Genomic DNA, 18,673 nt, shown 5'->3' with positions numbered 1-18,673 from the left:
TAGGAACATGTGAAATACAAATACCGCTTAATGGGAATGTTTTTATTATATATTTATTAAAAAGTGATGTTTCTTCCCTAGATAATATATGCACAGGAGTCATCAAGGACAATAGTTTGGAGAATTAGTAATTAAGTTTTTGTAGAATATAACACATATTACTCTTATAATCCAGTGAAAAGCAGCGATTCTTCTAAGTGTTGATCAAATAAAATCCACCTAACTTTGTAATAAAGTACTGTCCTGTGGTGTATATGGGAAAGATTTAGGTCCTCTGCGCAAAGCTCTGTGTTATAAAATTGAAAAGCTGCAAATTTGTAATTTACTGTAGTAAGACAGACCTTTGAACCAAATATTTGGAATAGACTTTACCTAATGATTTTTTGCTTGTGTTTACTGTTAATAATATATTTTTGTTATGGCTAAGTTGACAAAAATAGGTTAGAGATTTAGCATTAATATCCTGAAGCCAACCTCAAGAGACAGCTCCTTGCGCTGTGGTCAGATCATCAATATCTTGACAGTTCATCTAAGTTCTCAAAAATCTGCATTTAAGATTTTACAACAGTTCTTACTAGGCTAGTCTGGTGCTTCACTGACCTTGAAAGGCTTTTGCTATTATGGAACCTTAGTCCTTTTTTTCCCTGCTTATTAAAATACACACAGTGTTTACAGAGGAAGAGAGGGAAGAGTTATAAAAATAAACTTACGTAGACAGATTATTTCAAACAAATAGTAACTTCTGGTCTAAATATTACATTTCCCACAGTGAAGCTACAGTATCAAAGTGGCCTACAGATAGATTGAATGCAGATCTGTATGGAGATGAAAAGCATCTGGTAGCACTGTAATGTTGTCATGAGATGAAAGCTTCGTTGTAGCTAAGTTTATATTCATGTTGTACTAATTAGCAATTTCAGTGTTAATATTTTACAATTTGGCATGTGATGATGAAGGTTATATTTTGAGCAGGTAAAAATGTAACTTCCTGTCTTGCTTTTTTCTTGATGAGCTTGTTAGCACTCTTCTTGAATTTTGACTAGGTAAACAGAAAAAAACCTCTATACAGAGACTTGAAAAACTGTTGTTTTCAATTCTAGTGCAGCTTACGAACTTAACACAAAGTCAGGTTACTTACTGGCAGACGTGATTATCATGGAATACCTTACTTGAAACAATGAATGGATTTCCACAATGTGAACAATAAACCATGTGGTGGAGAAAATACTTTTGAGAAGACATCTAATAATACTCAGTATCCCTGATTTTAACTTTGTCCTGCAATGAAAAGTCTTTCTTCAGTTGTTGATCTGACCCCTGTTGATCTCAGCTATCTCTGTGCCTTCCCCAATTCCTGTTTCTTCTTCTTTTTCCTCATAGGATCTTTCTATTTTCTTTCAAAAGAAAACTGACAAAATATAACCTTCCCCTTTTTCTCATGTCTTTTACCTACTTGCCCCCAAATTCTCTTTTGTTTCCCTTATAATAGATATAGAAATTATAATTCCGTTTATGTCCTATAACCCTGGTTTTACCCAGTAACATCAGTCTGTCTTCTAATCTGCTTCACACCTCACTGTTTCATTTTTCTTCTTAACCATCTCACTTTCTTTTATATTAGGATTTTCCAGTTCATAACTGAAAAGCAGAGTAATTTTTAAAGTACATTTGGGTCAGCATGAAACAAAATGGGTTAGAGTCTTTTTTTAATGAGAAATGGAAAACAAAATATTGTTTAGATTGTTTCTTCGGTGAATTTGGTTGCTTTATTTTAATGTCTTTAAACTTCTGTCACCACAGCATTTTGTAGGAAGGAGACTTGTAAGTTTATTATGCACTAAGGATTAAACAACATGCTTTTGTTTGTTTCAAACCTGCCACCTGTCTCAAAACAAAAGGCAAAATATTTTGTTTTAGAAAATATTGTAGCAAAGTATTGAAGTTAGACCCTCTCTCCAGATTTTCATCAAGGCTACATCTATCAATTCTTTCTGTGCAACAGTTCTAAGGTACAGTCACTTAGTTGCATTTCCATCCACTTGCAGATCTGAAGCATCACCTAGGTCTTCTCATCCTACCGTTCAGCTGGTGAGATCCTTTTCTCTGGCCTTGACAAACACAGTCTTGTCCTCCTCACATCCACTCAGGATTCTGCTGTGAAGGAATGGTATTTCTAGCCCATCCTTACATAACTTTGTAATATCACACTTGTTTCATTTTTCAGTTGTTTTCCCCCTTCTCTGTTATATCACACAGAAGCTACTTGTCTTCCCTTTCAAGGTACTTCAGGACTCATTCCCATTCAGTCATCGCTCATTTACTATTTCTAGCATTCTAAATGTTATTCTGATACCCATTGTAATCAGTTTAACTCTGTCATAAACTGATTTAGACTGAGCCCCTGTTAGAACATCAGTAAACTGTACAAATAAGTCACAATTAGGAAAAAGTGCTATCATCACCTTCTCTCAGTACAGATGTCAAATCCCTCTGAGGATTTGGGGGGGGAGAGTTACCCAGCTGCTCACTTTGTGTTATGTCTTTTTTGTGGACTTGCAGCACGATCACAATCAAATATGAGATCTAAGCTTTGAACAGTATCAGGTTGACTGTGGTTAAATTCCTGGCCCAACAAAATAATAAGATGAACAAGCACCATAGAGATAATGTGTTACAATTTTAAAAGACCAGAAAACTTAAGTAATAGCTGCAGTTGTGACAGGCTGAGGCTTTCAAGTGTGCAGTGTATACTGTGACTGATGAATCAAGTCATCTTTCTTTTAAACTTTCCATTTTGTATTCTACTGTTGAAGTTAGGAAGCAAAAGTTTCCTGTTTTGTGAGTGCCAAGATTCAGAGAATGAATGTGTACTTGTAATTCATTTTCAGCAATTTACAATTTGCAACTCATTTGAAATTTATTCTTGGAATTGAATAAAGAACTTTTGGAGAAATAACCAAAGATTTAAAATTCAGAATTTGCAGCTTGGGGGATGGAAGTCAGGGCATTTTGTTGAGGTCCTTCTTTAGTAGTAAGAATACATTTGCTAACAACAGTGAATGTTTATTAATGAGTAACTGGATTGCTACTTGAAACTTCTGCCAGACTTCTTGGAAATGTTCTATTGAGAAGAGCTAGTTAAAATGTCAGTATGAAGGATATTATTGTAGGTTCATAATTTCTTCTTGTAGGTATTGTCTTCTGTAATTTGGGATTCTGTAATGCATTTGGGCTTTATATGTCAAATTAAGTTACTTGCTTTTAAAGTTAACTTTTATCTCGGTGAGGATTTGTGCTATTTAGGTTTTAGGACTGATCTTGCACCCGTGTCAGCTGTTGCTGGAAATGAGAGAGACATTTGGAATCTGGAAGAATCAGCTTCACAAAATCATCATGACTCCTTGAAAGAGTGCTGCCAGATTCCCAAATGAGTCAAGCCGTATTTGAAAAATCTGTGGATCCAATTTATAGTTTTTCTGAGAGAATCATAAAAGCATGTACTGATAATTCAAAAGTCTCTTCTTGGCTACCAAGCAAATTGCCGTGCCATTGGCTAGATTCCGTCCAGTTTCTTGTTTTCAGTGGTACAACTCTCTGTGCCAGTGCATAAAAGCAAGAAATGAAAGTAGGAACAGCTATGGTATGATTAGCATGGCAGCATAAAGAAAGTATAATTTTTTTTCTTTTTTTTAAGGCCAATAATGAGGGTTTAAAATGATAAAAATGAATATTAGAAGCTCCCATCAAAGATACGATGTGGTGAGAATGCATGAGAGATCTGAATTTTTTGGAAGCTTGCAGAGCGGAAATTAAAGCATCACTTGCGGAGCTTTAGGATGGCATTCTTCCTTTCCCACCCAAGACAAAGAGTCTATTGCAATTCTGTATCCCTGGATCAATTAAATTCCTTGTAAGCTAATTTATTCTAGACAGTGCATTTTTCTATTTGCATGTGTTCTGTTATTTTGCTACTCATAAATTCTCAGTCTAGAGAATAACCTTTACAAGGAATGAATAAGAATTTCCTGCATTTTATTATCTTCAAAGTTCCACTAGTGTTTTCCATTTTTGGAAAGTAAAAGATCCAAGGTTTAATGTTCTCCAGGATGCTGACAAATTATGTTACAGCTCTTATCTTAGCAATTGAAGTAAGTAGGGACCATAAAGGCTGCTCTTCATCTTCTGCTATTTTTTCCACTGAATTATGAAGCAACGGAAACACAAAATTAAGAATTATTTTAATTCCAGACCGCTTTAGTCTTTGTCACCTCTAATATGTGCGAACTGAGTATATATTAAGGATGTACATTTCTTATTGGGTGCTGAATGGAACTTCTGTTATTGTTAGTAAGTTGCTTTCCTAATTTCTATGCATTATTCTAAAAATTCACTTCCCAGTAACATCATTCCATAAAATACATAGAACTTTTTATCTGTTTTATAGGGCTGTGACTCTCAATTGAGCATGTCAGAAGTGTCCTGCAGTGAAAGTACCTCCTCTTGTCAGTCTCTGGTACATGGCTCAGCTCCAGAAATCCTCATTGGCCTCCTTTATAACGCTACAACTGGAAGATTATCAGCAGAAGTGATAAAAGGCAGCCACTTCAAAAACTTGGCAGCGAACAGACCACCCAGTGAGTGAAAATTTTTTTTTTTTTTTATCTTAATGCTTCTGTACTGGTGGGGATCTCAGTAGCAAGGACTTCAATCCTATCATTTAGTCTTACCCAATCAAAATGAAATAGAGCAATCATCAGCTAATCTGTTTCATGTTTTATATTTCTAGTCAGTTGGGAAATAGCAAAAATCTAAAATTCAAAATATTAATTGTAAGTTGACAAGACTGTTTTAATTTTTCATGATGACTGACTAATAAATTACCTTTATCATAATGATTAATTGCTAAATTACTAATGCCTCACATCACAGGCCAAGAATAAAAAGTTAGTGTTTAAAGAGAAAGTACATGCCAGCTAATATTAATATAAACACTCTGAACAGTTATTGCTGTTCCTAGAGGAGTTGATACTGCAGTCTTTAATTGCTTATGTGCCTGTGTATATGTGGTAGTAATATATGTAACTTGGGAATGTCAGTGAAGACAACGGAGAAACAAATTGAGACCTTTGGCGTATTTACTGTGCAGAAGGAACGTTCACCATCAGAAAGGACTTGAACTGTGTGTTCAAACATTTGTTCAAAAATACACTTGTCTGAAATATCTGTGAACTTTATATACTTCTAAATTGGAGCCAGATGGAATGTCACACACACAGAATGTTTTTACTGTCTCTAATTCTTTCATATAGCTTGAGAAAGTTCAGTAATGAACTTTTTTAAAAATTATGTTTTATTGTTTTTTAGATGATGAGTCTGATTTACATAAAATGTAGCCAGACTTACCTACCTGTTCCTCTTGATTTTGTCTGGAGGCTCAGGTTTTAGCCCCTCTTTCTGTTTCTTAATCCCCAGATTTGTATGGCAGTAGCAGATTATCTGGCACTACTAGATTATGTAGCAGGCTGCCAACATTTTATAAGTGGTTTGCACATCTCACTTTGTCTTCAGAGTTTAGGAAGTAAGCCAAACAACTTGAGACTGATGCTCTCCTCTTTCTGTTTTGACCCATGTTTTATTCTATCCGTTAATTACATTTGGCTCAGCCTTAGTCTGCTTTGCTTTCTCTATACTTTTCACACTGATGGAGCCAGACTTTGTTAACGTGCCCAGAGAAGGAAGGAGAAAGAAGAATCTCTAATACTTTTATATAATTAGGTAGCTGCCCCAGAGTCACCTATTTGAAGACAAAGCATAGAAATAGATGGGGAAAGCCAAGAAGGCCCAAGGACACTGGGAGGGGGGAAGGAATGAATGGGAGAGAAGACTGGGAGAGAAGGGACCATGTGTTCCCTTAATGCAAAAACAGTAGGTGGCTTATGCTTATCTTTCTGGAATCTCTAGAGAAAGCCAAGTTTTTCTCAGTATTTAGAATATGCAAGTTAGGGGGTTCAGTACTTGTTTTGAAGACAGATATGTTCATTCCCTGGTATGTTAATTCCCAAAATGTGCTCTGTGGGCCCATGCTGTCTAGCTAACAGTTGTATGTGTCACTGGGGTCAAAAAACTGTTTCAGATTGCAAGAAAGCAGCATAGAGCATGGCACATAGCCCTGTAATACCATGTTCTGTCTAACCTTTTTGGAGGGAAGATCTTGTGTGTTACTTTTTGTCATCCCATGTGAAGGATAGGGGGAAGTTTTGATACTCAGGCAAACGCAGGTTTGGAGTTCTGTTGTTTCTAGAAAGCTGGAAACTAATGCACTTTCTGGGTCTGGTAAGACCATGCACAGAATATTGTGGAATCCAAATTTCTCCTGTGGGCTGTTCTGTGCTGTCTCCTTCCCCTGCTCCCCGGCAGTGGTAGCACCTTCTTGTAAACTGGACCCAGGTGCATACCACTGCCATTTCCTAACTCCCTGTCAAGTACATCATGGACACATACCAGCCTTTCTCTGTGCCATCATTTCCACAAAATGAAAACTAAGGCCCATAGGGATGATGATGAAATGCTCTGATCACATTTGTGGTTTGGACCATCAGTGGTCCAAAGTCCTGAGAAGCACTGCAAAGTACATGCACTGGTCAGTTTTCATTCAGGTCTTGAGAAACGATGATAGAAATGGAAGCAATTATTCTTTCTCACATGCAATCCTTTCTGTAGTCTAGGAGTTGTGAACCTATGCAACTTTTGTGAAATGCTTCTGCAGCAAATATGGATCGAGTCCTACATTTGTGCTTCTTGGTAGTATATACTCCTCTGCTGCATACTTACATGTTATATAGTAACCCATTTAGCAACTGAGTATGGGCAAATAGGCCAAATCCTGCAGGCAATAACAGCTGATGTTAGAATGTGTCTTCGTTTCTCTGTGTGACAATATTTTGTCTGAGAAAAAGATGCTTCTTAGTATTCTTTAACATTTTGTTGAAATGGGGTACGAGCTTTTGCACATTAAATGCATGTGTGTGTGTATGCATGCACACACACATTAAATCCATAAATACATGGATTTTAACAAGTGAGATCTTTACATTTTAAATAGAGACCCATAGTTGAATTTCAGATGTAAGCATCCCTCAGCTGTTTTTAGAGATTAGATCAGAGTCATTCTCGTGCCCAAGTCCATCACTACTCAAGAACTGAAGTGTTACAATCAAATACCTGTAACTATAAAAGCTAAGGGCAAAACCAGCTTAGTTTTCAGTTCAGTGATTTTTCATTTTATTGCTTTTAATATATAAAGTATAATTACTGTGTGCAGTTTTTCTTAATGTGCTGGAGTTTGCATGAAAAAGCATAAGGTTTGATAAAAAGGATACAGTGATTTTTACCCGGTCTTCTGTAACCTAATTGTTTGCATGATTCTTTCTATGTTGAGTGTGCTTTAGAACCCAGTAGTTATTAGTGCTAAGATAACCCATTATGTAAGCGGTGTAATTTTTGTTAAAGATTACACAAAAACTGCACAAAATTTTCATTTCATTAAATTTTACCCAACAATCCTTTTGTTCAATCCTTTTTCTGATCTATGCTGCTAAGGTTTTGTGTTCTTCCACTCCAGTGAATAGTGTTTCCTCTTAAACTTTAACCTTTGATCCTCTCTCACCCAACTATTGACATCTGGTCATTATTTCTTTTACTGCTTTCCACCCCCTGTTGTCAGACGGACTGTTCTGTTGTCTAAAACACTTGATAGGTGGACAGGTTTATATAATCCGAGGTGAGTTCCTGTAGAAACTAATTGGATGTTGTCTTTTTCATGCAAAAGAAAACTTGCCAGCAGTAAAGCTATCCACAGCTGCCTACCATATTGGTTTATAAAAGTATATGTTTATTATTTGTGGCACTCTCTAATGCAAAAGTTGCATTTATCTCTGATTATGGATGTTGGGATTTCAGTGTACGTGCAAAGTGAAAATATTCAATGTGTTTCTTTTTACATAAACTCCAATCTTTTAATAATATTGTTCATTAACATGAATATGACAGGAATAAAGAATGAAACACCAGATTGTTTTATACAGTTTTATATTTCTTAAAATCAGTTAACTTCACAAAATGCGCATCCTTCTGCAGGAGCATGGCTTGGTGCTTCCAGTCAAATGAAAACAGAGCTTTAAAAATAAGGGTTTATACCCAAATACTAACACCCAATGTGTGCTAACCGCATTTACTTGCATCAGCTTCTTAAATGTACTTCCTAAGAGCACTGTACAAGCTATGTTTTAAACAACCATCTTGAATTATGCAAAAACTTATTTCTCTTTAAAGGTGTATTAAATGTATTCCTTCGTGAATCTAGGAATTAAGAGGGGTTTTTTATTGTGTAAACTTCCACCTTTGAATGCACTTTGCTGCATTTTGGTCTTTACAATAAATAAAATTGAAAAGCACAAAGTGAGAACCACATCCATGCAGAGATTATTCTTAAGCATTTCATTCTGGCTGTTCTGATATCATCACTGCATATCAACATTTTTTTTGTCCTCTTCATTAGTTGCCTTCATTCCACTTTGTTTACTCTTATTCTCTGAAAATTCAGTGGTATGCTTTACAGTGTTGTGGCTAGTTGGAGCTTGCTAAGTGTTAATGCAATTTAAGTTTGTTTAGAACAAATAAGGGGGGTCGACGGGAAGAGGATTATGAGGTATACCTTTAACTTAACCTATTTACATAATACTGAAGCTAGTTAATTTGTTAGTGTGTTTGTAATATTTTGCTTACTTGTCATCTTTCCGTGTGTCTAAACTAAGCTGTGTTCAGTCAGCCTGGTATACACCATATCCTTGTATCTTGTAAATATCTCATTCTCAAAAACTTTTGTTCTAAGATATCTGACATTCCAAAATATAATTTATTTTGTAGATACATATGTTAAGTTAACACTGCTGAACTCGATGGGGCAAGAGATGTCCAAATGCAAAACTTCAATCCGCCGAGGACAGCCAAATCCAGTATACAAAGAAACCTTCGTTTTCCAAGTGGCACTGTTTCAGCTTTCAGATGTGACGCTCATACTGTCTGTATATAATAAGCGCAGCATGAAACGAAAAGAGATGATAGGGTGGATTTCCTTAGGTCTCAACAGCTCAGGAGAAGATGAACTCAATCACTGGACTGAAATGAAAGAATCTAAAGGACAGCAAGTATGTAGATGGCATACGTTACTAGAATCGTAATGGACGGTACAAAGTGCAGTTGTGGTTTTAAGGGAGTTTGGTCTCTCAAGAAGATGATCATCCTCGGTCACAATCAACAGATTTGTTATGGAAGTAAAAAACGAAAATTGAGGTCAACATTCCATCGTAAAGAATGCACAACATGCAAAATGGCGGGATTTAATATATAATCTTCACTTAGTGTCAGACACTTCCTTGGTGTCAAGAGAAGCCTTGCTGTACACAGATACGTTAGTGGTCCCTCCCCCATCCACCTGATGCTGTATTTGTTTGGGTTTGTTTTGTGGTTTTCAATTCAGAAACATTTTATGTAAGGTTCTCCAAATTAATGTAAACTCCTCCTTGTGTATTTTTTGTATTGCTCTAATACTGTAGCTTTTGACCTGCCTGCATTCAGATTAAAGGTCAATAATTTGCACTTTGAGAAAAAGTTAATGATCTGTAGAGCAAAAGAAAAAAAAAACCCACCGGTGGAGAACACTTAGTAATAGAGCAAATATGAATATACTGTTGTTTTACACTGAGTTTCTTTCCAGGAGCTTAGTACAAGTAAGTTTTCATTTTTTGATATGCAGTTGGTTTGAAAAATACTAGCATTTGGGCATCAGGTGAACTTTGACATCAAACTAATGTTTCTTCAATCTGTGACAGGAACGAGCTCTATATATGGCATAAATTGGGTTTTTCCCTCTTGCCTGTACTTCTGCCTAATCCAAAGAGACCAGATCATTAGTTTGGTCCCTTCCAAATCTCCTTAGACAGGTTGTACTGTAAAACTATGTAACTTTCTGTTGAAAGCACTTCCTGTATTCATGTATTCCAATGTAGGAAGCTCATAGAGCACGACTTTACTAAAATATATTTTCATTAAACAAATTGATACGGATTTCTTTAAAATGTCAGCAGTTGGAAGTTAGCGTGAAAGACTGTGAAGGAAGTGGCAGCAGTTGAACTACTCTGAATGAATGCGAAATACTATGGCTTTGGTTGAAATAGATAATAATTGAGTCTCTTCTGAGCTGTTTTAGGGATTACCATATGCTGTTTGTTTGAAGTAGAGAGCAGACCAGGAGTTTTTACCTTTCTTCTTGGAGAAGAGAACATCAGTAAGTTATTTTTCTAGTGATTTGCCAGCAATTGAATGAATGTTCACACCCAAAATAGAAGTTTGCTTTGCTTATGTTCACGTTGGGAAACACAGCTTTCTAACGACACGATTGAGAAGCCTCGGTATCACAAGAAAGTTTGCCATCAGATAAACACTCATGGCTTCCACTGAAATTAGGGAAATAACAGTGCTTCTGAGATTCCTATTTGTCCCCAGTACTTTAATTGGAATCACACTAATTTACTGACTGCTGAATCTAATTCATATTACTGACATTGTAGATTATTGAGTAAACATATTTTTAAAAAGCTTCCCAATCCAAATATTCTTTTTGCCTGTAATTACAAGTTTCGTTTACTTTTAATTGTTGCTGTATGGAAAGCAAGCGATTTTTTTTCTTATAAATGATGGTGATGTCTTACTAATATGGGACCTCACTGACTGTTGTAGCACTTGGTGGGTAGAAGAGTGAAGTTTTGGATTTTGTTGAGAGAATTAGTGGTAGCCTAGAGCGTTCTTATTAGGACAAATGTTTTTCTCTTGAATTTCTTTATAATACCTTTGAACAGTCCTGGCTTTAGGGTATGCAGACAGTCAAGTACAGTGAGATTGTAGACAGTGAGTATGCTATAATAAAGATAATTCACATGGTTCTCAAATTCTCACACTACTTAACAATTTCATTAAGTCTTTTTTAAAGGATATTGTAATTCCACTTCTTGGTTTATTTGGTGCTGTTTGAGGGGTTTATTTGCAGAGCCAGGCTTTCAGTTTTTATTGATTTAAAGATTTAGCCTTTTTTTTTTTCCCCTGGTATTGCGCTGCTGCTTCATTTACAGAAGCTTTATTTACTAAATACAGATGATGCAAACACTTTCTTTAAACAGGAATGGTCTTGCGGTAATACAATACAAGTTGTCTATTTCAGTTCTTTTTGTTGTGAAATGTAATGTTGAGTGTAGAATTTAATAAAAAATCAACATTAATCTTATATGCATAAGGAAAATGCTCAGATTTTCCCAATTCTTTCAGCTTTCCATATAATAGAAACCGTGACTTAGAAGCTGTTCAAAAGCAATTTTTCAATGGATGTGAAAGTGTTTTTACTCATTCTGTTTGTGGATATTTGGATGCTCTTTCCTAAAGCTGAAAGTTGTCTCTTGATGGTTGTCGCTTTGTACATGTTTTGCTTTATAAAATAATGTACAGTATTTAACAGCAAGAACTGAGCAAATTAATTCCAGTGGAGAATATACTTAACATCACCATTGAACAAATAAGACGTCAGTTTGGAAGGTGCAGCAAATAACCTCTTACAGAACCAAACTAAACTAAACTGTGTCATGACTTGAGTTTCTGTTTGTAGGTTGCATTGCTTCAGTTTTACATCTAACCATTCAGATTTCTAAGACACTGAAATCTTAATTTAGACACAGCAGAGATTTATAGTAGTCTGTGTTGGGCACATTTGGGAAGAGGAATCTCTTTCTAGATCATGTGACTTTTCCCAAGGTATCCAGGTCGAGGCTGTGCTTCACAGGAGAAGTTTTGGCTTACTTGGATTCATACTGTACAAAGGCTGGGAACTGAATGTATAAAGAATGGAAATGAATGTTTAATTTTGAGGCAGTAGAATATGAATTTGCCATGCAAAACCAGTCACACCAATAATTGGATTCGCCCTGGGATTTTTATGAATTAGTTATAGTATCAATAGCTGTCATGGTTTTTTTTCTTCCTAGATCCCATTCTTATGATTTGTTTGTAGTTTTGTTTTTCTTATTGCTTTATGCAAACCTATACTTTTGTATTTGAAATCTGCCTTTAGATATTGCTTTTTTAAACCCTGCGCAAGGGCTTATACATACAGTGTGTTTTTGTGCATTCAGTTAGGTCTTAAGCATGGAACAGAATTTCTAAAGAACAAAGTATCGGAAACAAATTAGAGGCATTTGTATTTTCCTCAGAGTTGTCTGTGCTTTTTTTTCATAGCTTTTTGTTGTTTACCTTTGTTCAACAGTACAGTAAGTACTTGGAAGAGTTTATCAAATTAATTACTTTTCTGTGTGCCAATATACCATGTAGAGATTATAATTCTTGAATTGAATCTGTTTCCTGTCAGTGTAGCCTTAAATAATTATAGAACAGTGACGTTCTTACAGATTCTGTTCTTGAAAATATTGCATCCTTTCTGCATATGATCTATTTGGTTTAATGTTTAGAACATTTCACATAGGTCTTCTTAAAGTATTATAAATATGAAAAAGTTGTCTAGTTCCTTTCTGTGGTAAGGGCAAGATTGTGAAGGACAGTACAGGCAAGCATGAAATCACTGCGCAGAAGGATGAGAGGTTGTACAGCATCTGCAGGACATCGCTGTCTCCCACATACATGGAGGCCAGGAGTCAGCAGAGCCATGCTTCTGTTCCCCGTTCAGCCAGGTGGCACAGGGAAGGAGAATAGTACTGGTAAGATTCAAAGCTTGGTCCCCATGGTGCTGCCTCATGCTCAGGACTTAAGACATCCACGTTGTAACCACACTGCGAGGTCTGACTGCAAAGGCAGAAGTTAGGCAAGGTGTAAGTTCTGCTACTGGAGAAATATGACATAATTTCTAAATCCAATTAAAATCCTCTAACCTCATTAATAATTAGATTTTGAAATATGGTGAGCCCTTGGAATGAACGTATGTGCTCTTACTGGAGCTGAACATTGTTTATCAATTAAGAGAATACTTGAGCTGAAAACAGATTTTATGGCATTTACTGTAGGAGATATTTTCACCTGTAAATTTTTGCAGCCATTTCTGATGGCAGATGCAGTGCCAGCATCAGTACCTTCCCATTTTTCACACCTTTGGAGCAATTTTTTTTGTTGTTTAAAATTTGTGTTTGTGTTACTGATTTATTCTCTTTTCTCCCTAATGACTTGCTCCTGCAAACTCTGCAGCACCCTGAGAAGCTGTTTGTGGCAGTCACTGGACCTTAGAAGTCAAGGGCAATCTGCACCTCTTACAGTAAGGTACTGGTGCAAAATTTCTGTGACCTGTCCAACTCCCTAAGATTTCTGAAATGCAAACCGTCAGTTTTAATACAGTGAAGCAGAAGAAGAAAACTTTTTTTCTTTGAAGGAGACATTTTAATGTAGGAATTGAATACAGATCACTCTTCCACATACAAGTTCTAACAAAAAGTCTGCAGTAAAATCAGAGAATGGGATTTGAGGGGACACCTTTTGGCCTGACCTGTTCCAACTTGAAACTAAAACAGAATGCCCTTTCATTTAACTGAGAGTTGTATTGAGCCCTTTACTTATTCATAACACTTTTCTGGAGGAAAAAAAGCTGTCCTTTTTAAAGCAGTCTTAAAAATGATGGCTTGTCACTTGTAAGGCCGACTGAGTTCCTCCTGAAGCTGAATTCTTAGTAACACCTAAACATCCATTTAATTCTCCCACTGATGTGCATGCCTGCCTGCCGTTAATGTTAATGAGAGGAGCCCATGGGCATCAACAGGAGAGCAGACCTGATCCTGAAAGTATGAAGTGCAATAGGATCAGTAGGTTAGAGCAGTGGTGCAGCATGGCACCTGCAACACAATCAAATTGAATTTCAATTATGAATGGAGGTAAAAAACCAAATATCTGGATACTGTCACAAACTTGTATTTAATCATTATCTCTTATTTTTGTTTCCTCTGTTTCCTCCTTTTCCTCCTCTTCCTTTCCTTCTGAAATATTTTTAAAACTTAATATTAAAAATGTTAAAGCAATCCCCAAACGTCTTGATCATTTTAAGTGGAACATTCAGCAAAGTTTATTGTTGGAATGAGCCATCAAGAATGTTCTGTATTTTTGGTCTATTTAACTCAATTGCCAGATTTTGTAGTGCATCACAGCTGGATTTCAGACTACTTTGTTCTAATGGTAGTTTTTGAGGGGAAAGTCACAGGAGTGTTTGCTTGTCAGTGAATCAATGCCTGATGAAGAGATGTCATCTGAGAGCGAGAGCATTAAAATAAGAGATGGCTTCATACAGTGGCAGCGACAGTGACGCAAATTCCACTCTTGGAGCCTTGTGGCCCTCGGAGGGCCCTACTCAGAGAAACTGTGATATGTGAATTGTGGGATTTTATGCATTCAAAGCAGCACCGGTCTGTGTGGGCATTCCATGGTTTCTAACCTAGGGTATTTTACAGATGTAAGCAGGGTAGATGGTGTTTATTTGCCTAGGGTGAGTACCAACTGGCCTACAGTGACATGGATTAGTTTAGCCTTAAGAACTTATCACTGCCCCTCCTTAAGTTCAAGCAGGGTTTCTTCCTTTCTGCAGACTATGCAGAAATCTTATATGCATCTCTATGCACCCAATGTATCTGCTTACATTATGCCTACCTGAATATGGCACAATTATATTAATGCTAGCAAGCTTAGTTCATATGTAACATGGTGTGATTGAATTAATAAATTGGTCTGATACATGCTGGATCAGGTTTTGCTGTGCAGACTTATGCTGATATAATATAGAAATAAGATCCTTATGCAGAGGAATGTGCCAGGAGTCAGGAAAGTGGGTAGTATTGCTCCTGTAGGAATGAAGACCAGGAAACAGCTATGCCCAGAAAATGGGTGAGGCTAGCCTAATAGCAAGAAGAATTAATTTACTTCCTTGGAAGCATCTACTGGTCGAGCTGGCATAAAGCCTCCAAAAGCTGCCTGTCTCGGAGGACCCTACTCAGGAGAGCAGAAGCAGTAATACCATACCACTGAAGGAGAACCTCATGGATATTCAGGGATGTAATTAATGTCATCCTTTTTTCTCTTATATCTGAGGACAGCAGTCTTGCCCATTGTATCAAGTTAATTTTTTTGCTTTGTTTTGCAAATCCTGTGGACATTCACTGCATGCTGGGGGTCTAAAGTGGATTGCTTTATAACTTTTGGTTCATTTCCAAAGCATGAGTTTGAATGAATTTACAGAATTAACTAGAAGCATTTTCATAGCTTTGAGTTGTAATCTCTAGGCCATAGTGCAAGCAAGGAGCAGGGCTTTGAACAAGTTTTGATAGTAAATTTTGCAAGTGGCTTATTATGACATTTTAAGAAAATTTCTAAGCAGTTGAATGTATTAGGGAATATTTACAAAAAAGGAGATAGAGCAATGATCTTTTTTTACTATACAGCTAGTTTGCTGTCCTTTCCAGTAAACCACAAGGTTCATTAGTGCTCAGTACTGTTTCATTTATGATAACTGTTTTTAATGTGATTTTCATGACAAAGTGTAATTAGTGAAACCTTTTATTCAATTTTTCCCTTTCTTTGCTCTTTTTAAGGAGAGATTTCTCCTTATATAGTATATATACTTTCTTACAGAGCTTTCTTACCTATTTTTATATAAGATGATTTAACAATGTAAAATTAAATGCTCTATGAGCAAGCTATATCACTGTTACACAATCTAAAGTGCTAATACAATGACTCAAGGGCCTGAACCTACTGCCTTTTACCCAGGTCCTCGTTTAACCACGTCTTTCATGTTGTGTAGTACCTTTCCCTATAAGCAGTTCCATCTGTTTCTCCGGGATGACTCTGAGAAAGGCGCTATTAACATGAATAACAGTGGTAAAACTGAGCCTCCTCTCCATTCTTAGCAGGACATCTGTCATGAGTAAAGGCTGCTAGCTCTGTCCCAAAAGTATAGTTATAGATTATAGTTCCCTTGATCTTCAGTAATTTTGAACTTGTTTTCTGGTGACTATAAGCTAATAACTGATCTTAGTGAATACAAATATTGAATTGTGCTGTTATCGGTAAGATTATTAAAATGTGTTTCACATTTTAATTCATTCTTTCATTGGGATATAAGGAATTGGATTTGTGAAGCATTATATTGCATAGAGATAGCACACATTCACCGCATTTTTAAAAAGTATGAAATATACAGTATGTAGCATTTTCTTGCATACTTTTATACTGCCTATATGCCACCGATGGACTCGGTGCCTTCTTTCTTTTGTATAAAACTAATATGTAGAGAAACTAAAGTTATGGTGTGTAAGCAATGTCACTGCAACTGAAGAGATGTCTTAACCTGATTATTCCTAGTACAGGAGGTTTCAAATGGCAGTTCAGTTTAACACAATGCATTTCTTTGAATTTGAAGTTTTGCCCTTTCCTTCCTCATCCCCCTTTATAAGAAACCTCCTCATACGACTGTTTATTCTTAATTGATTCCTGTGTCTGATGTAAGTCACATGGTGTTAACCAAAGAACCAAGTCTGTTTCTAATTCTTTGGACAAATAATGTTTGGACTTGCTCTTACTTAAAGACAGAAATGATATAATGGATCTCTTTGAACAAATATAAAATAGGCTTCTGTAAATGTGACTCACAGCTGAGAATTCAAGATACCTCTTTTCTGACTGGTTGTGTATTATTGTATCAGTAGCAAAGTGTTTGAGTTGTATTTCTTTGTGCATTTTAATCAAAATCCCATCACAAGCAAAAATATCAGTCAGTCAGTGCTGTCAAATTAGCTTGTTTTACCCATTTTATACCTATATCTGAAGTGTGCAACTTTGAGAACAGATTCAGCTTTTCTGTGTCTGAAGTCCTGATATTATATAATAACTGTCTAGTGTATGCTGGTCTTACAGAAACAGACTTATGCTGCACTGTATGTACATTTCCTACCAGTATCCCTTCATTGTATAATTTATGTAATATAACGCAGTTTTCAACTACTGTTTCAACTTGGAATTCCTTAAATTTCAGTGCATGTATAGCCTTAAACATTTAAGACACCAAGCACAGTTTTAATGGGAATAGGTTATATTTGCAAGTCCTGTTTGGCACAGAAGTCAGAGAATTATTTTTATATATCAGTCAAAGATTGTAGAAAATGGGTATATTGCAGTCATGTTATCAACCATGCTCCTAATTATATGCATTTAAAAAAAAAACATTTTTGCTAAACTTTTTAGAGGTGAAATATCAGTGCTCATTTCCTTTCTTGAATTTGCTTATTTTGTTTTCATACTTTCATCTGTACAGAACCTTGGAGCCCCTAACTAATGTCCATGACTAAATTCACCCCCATTTTCAGAATTCCTTGAGCTGCTTTTCTTTTCTGCTACGTTTTTAAGTTGAATAAGCAGTAATTAAAATTCTCTAAAAAAATTTTTTTTCTATATTTGGACAGTAACATAATTAGAGCAAATGACTGTTTGCAACTGTTTATGCAGCTTATTAAAGTCTTAGGACTTTGTTTGAAGCTGTCATTATAATCCAGATGAAGACATACGTTTCATGGCATTGCGGTCCACAGCAAGTGAAAACGGGAGTTCTGGCGATGAATGTGCAGATCTGCATATTAGGTGTCAGATTGTAAATCCCTCTGGGGATTTATAATTAAGTGTCACATTGTATCTACAGTATCTCCAGTTGTGTGTTGTCAGATACTTGTTGTTTTGTTTTCTTTATTATTACCTAGCAAAAAACTACTTGTATCATTTTTTGCTACTGTATATTAATCTTGAGGGTTTCCAGTATGCAAGGTTAGTTTAATGTTGTCAGTTCTCTTTTTGTAAAAAAAGCTGGACTTTCAGCATATGCATCCCATTACTATTCTGATTTTAGGGAGAGGCAGAATGCCACCAGCTGTTTTTAGTTATATTTACCGGTACAGCACAGGTAACTTTAATCCCATGTTAGTTTGATTAAAACATGCTATAGTATATTTTCAAACCATGGATCTGTCACAACATTAAAATAGTCATTTTGCGTACCTCAAGCTTTGCAGCTGTGGATTTGTATTTTGTTTGCTCGCTCTATTTGTATTGATTACTCTGTGAAATGTATTTTTGTCAGTTTGAGGACTGGAATGGGTATCCATTGGTTATTTCAAAGTATTTTCTGTACATGGAATCCAGTTTTTGCATGTGAACTTAATTGCTGGAAAGTATTTGAAAAAAAGGAAAAATCACTTTTAAAACCGGTTGTTGTCACTTTACTTTGGATTTCATTAGGTCGTAAACAAATGTAATAGACTTCACTGTTTAGAAGATAGTAACGCTTGGTCAACCATTTGAACTGCTGTCTGCAGTTAAAGAGAAGAAAAACTTTTTTAATTTTGGCAAGCTAATTAATCCTAGCTCTTACACACTTTTTGGCTCCGTTTCCAAATTCCCTAAGTTTCCCCAATTCCCTTTCTGTTCCTCACAGTCTTTGTTGGTGTCATGAATCTTCTACTTAGAGAATTTTAAATTAACCAGTGTGATAACGTTCTGACAAATATGTGTATACTGGCAAATAAAGACACACTCAGGT

General features: G+C 36.1%; 1 protein-coding gene across 2 annotated transcripts in view; it reads left to right on the top strand.

The window, feature by feature from the left end:
* SYT14 (synaptotagmin 14) overlaps window positions 1-10,146 on the top strand; it is a 72,917-nt gene extending 62,771 nt beyond the window's left edge. For both annotated transcript variants that reach the window (XM_050893914.1, XM_050893913.1), the window contains 2 exons: window positions 4,445-4,634; window positions 8,926-10,146. In XM_050893914.1, coding sequence (XP_050749871.1) covers window positions 4,445-4,634; window positions 8,926-9,239 — 504 coding nt within the window. In that variant the 3' untranslated portion in view covers window positions 9,240-10,146. The remainder of the gene's footprint in view (window positions 1-4,444; window positions 4,635-8,925) is intronic.
* Window positions 10,147-18,673: the final 8,527 nt, after the last annotated feature.

Source organism: Gymnogyps californianus, chromosome 3 (genome assembly GCF_018139145.2).
Source record: "Gymnogyps californianus isolate 813 chromosome 3, ASM1813914v2, whole genome shotgun sequence".
NCBI classification, from domain to species: domain Eukaryota; kingdom Metazoa; phylum Chordata; class Aves; order Accipitriformes; family Cathartidae; genus Gymnogyps; species Gymnogyps californianus.
Note: the sequence above shows the minus strand (reverse complement) of the source record. Positions and strands in the feature narration are given on the sequence as shown.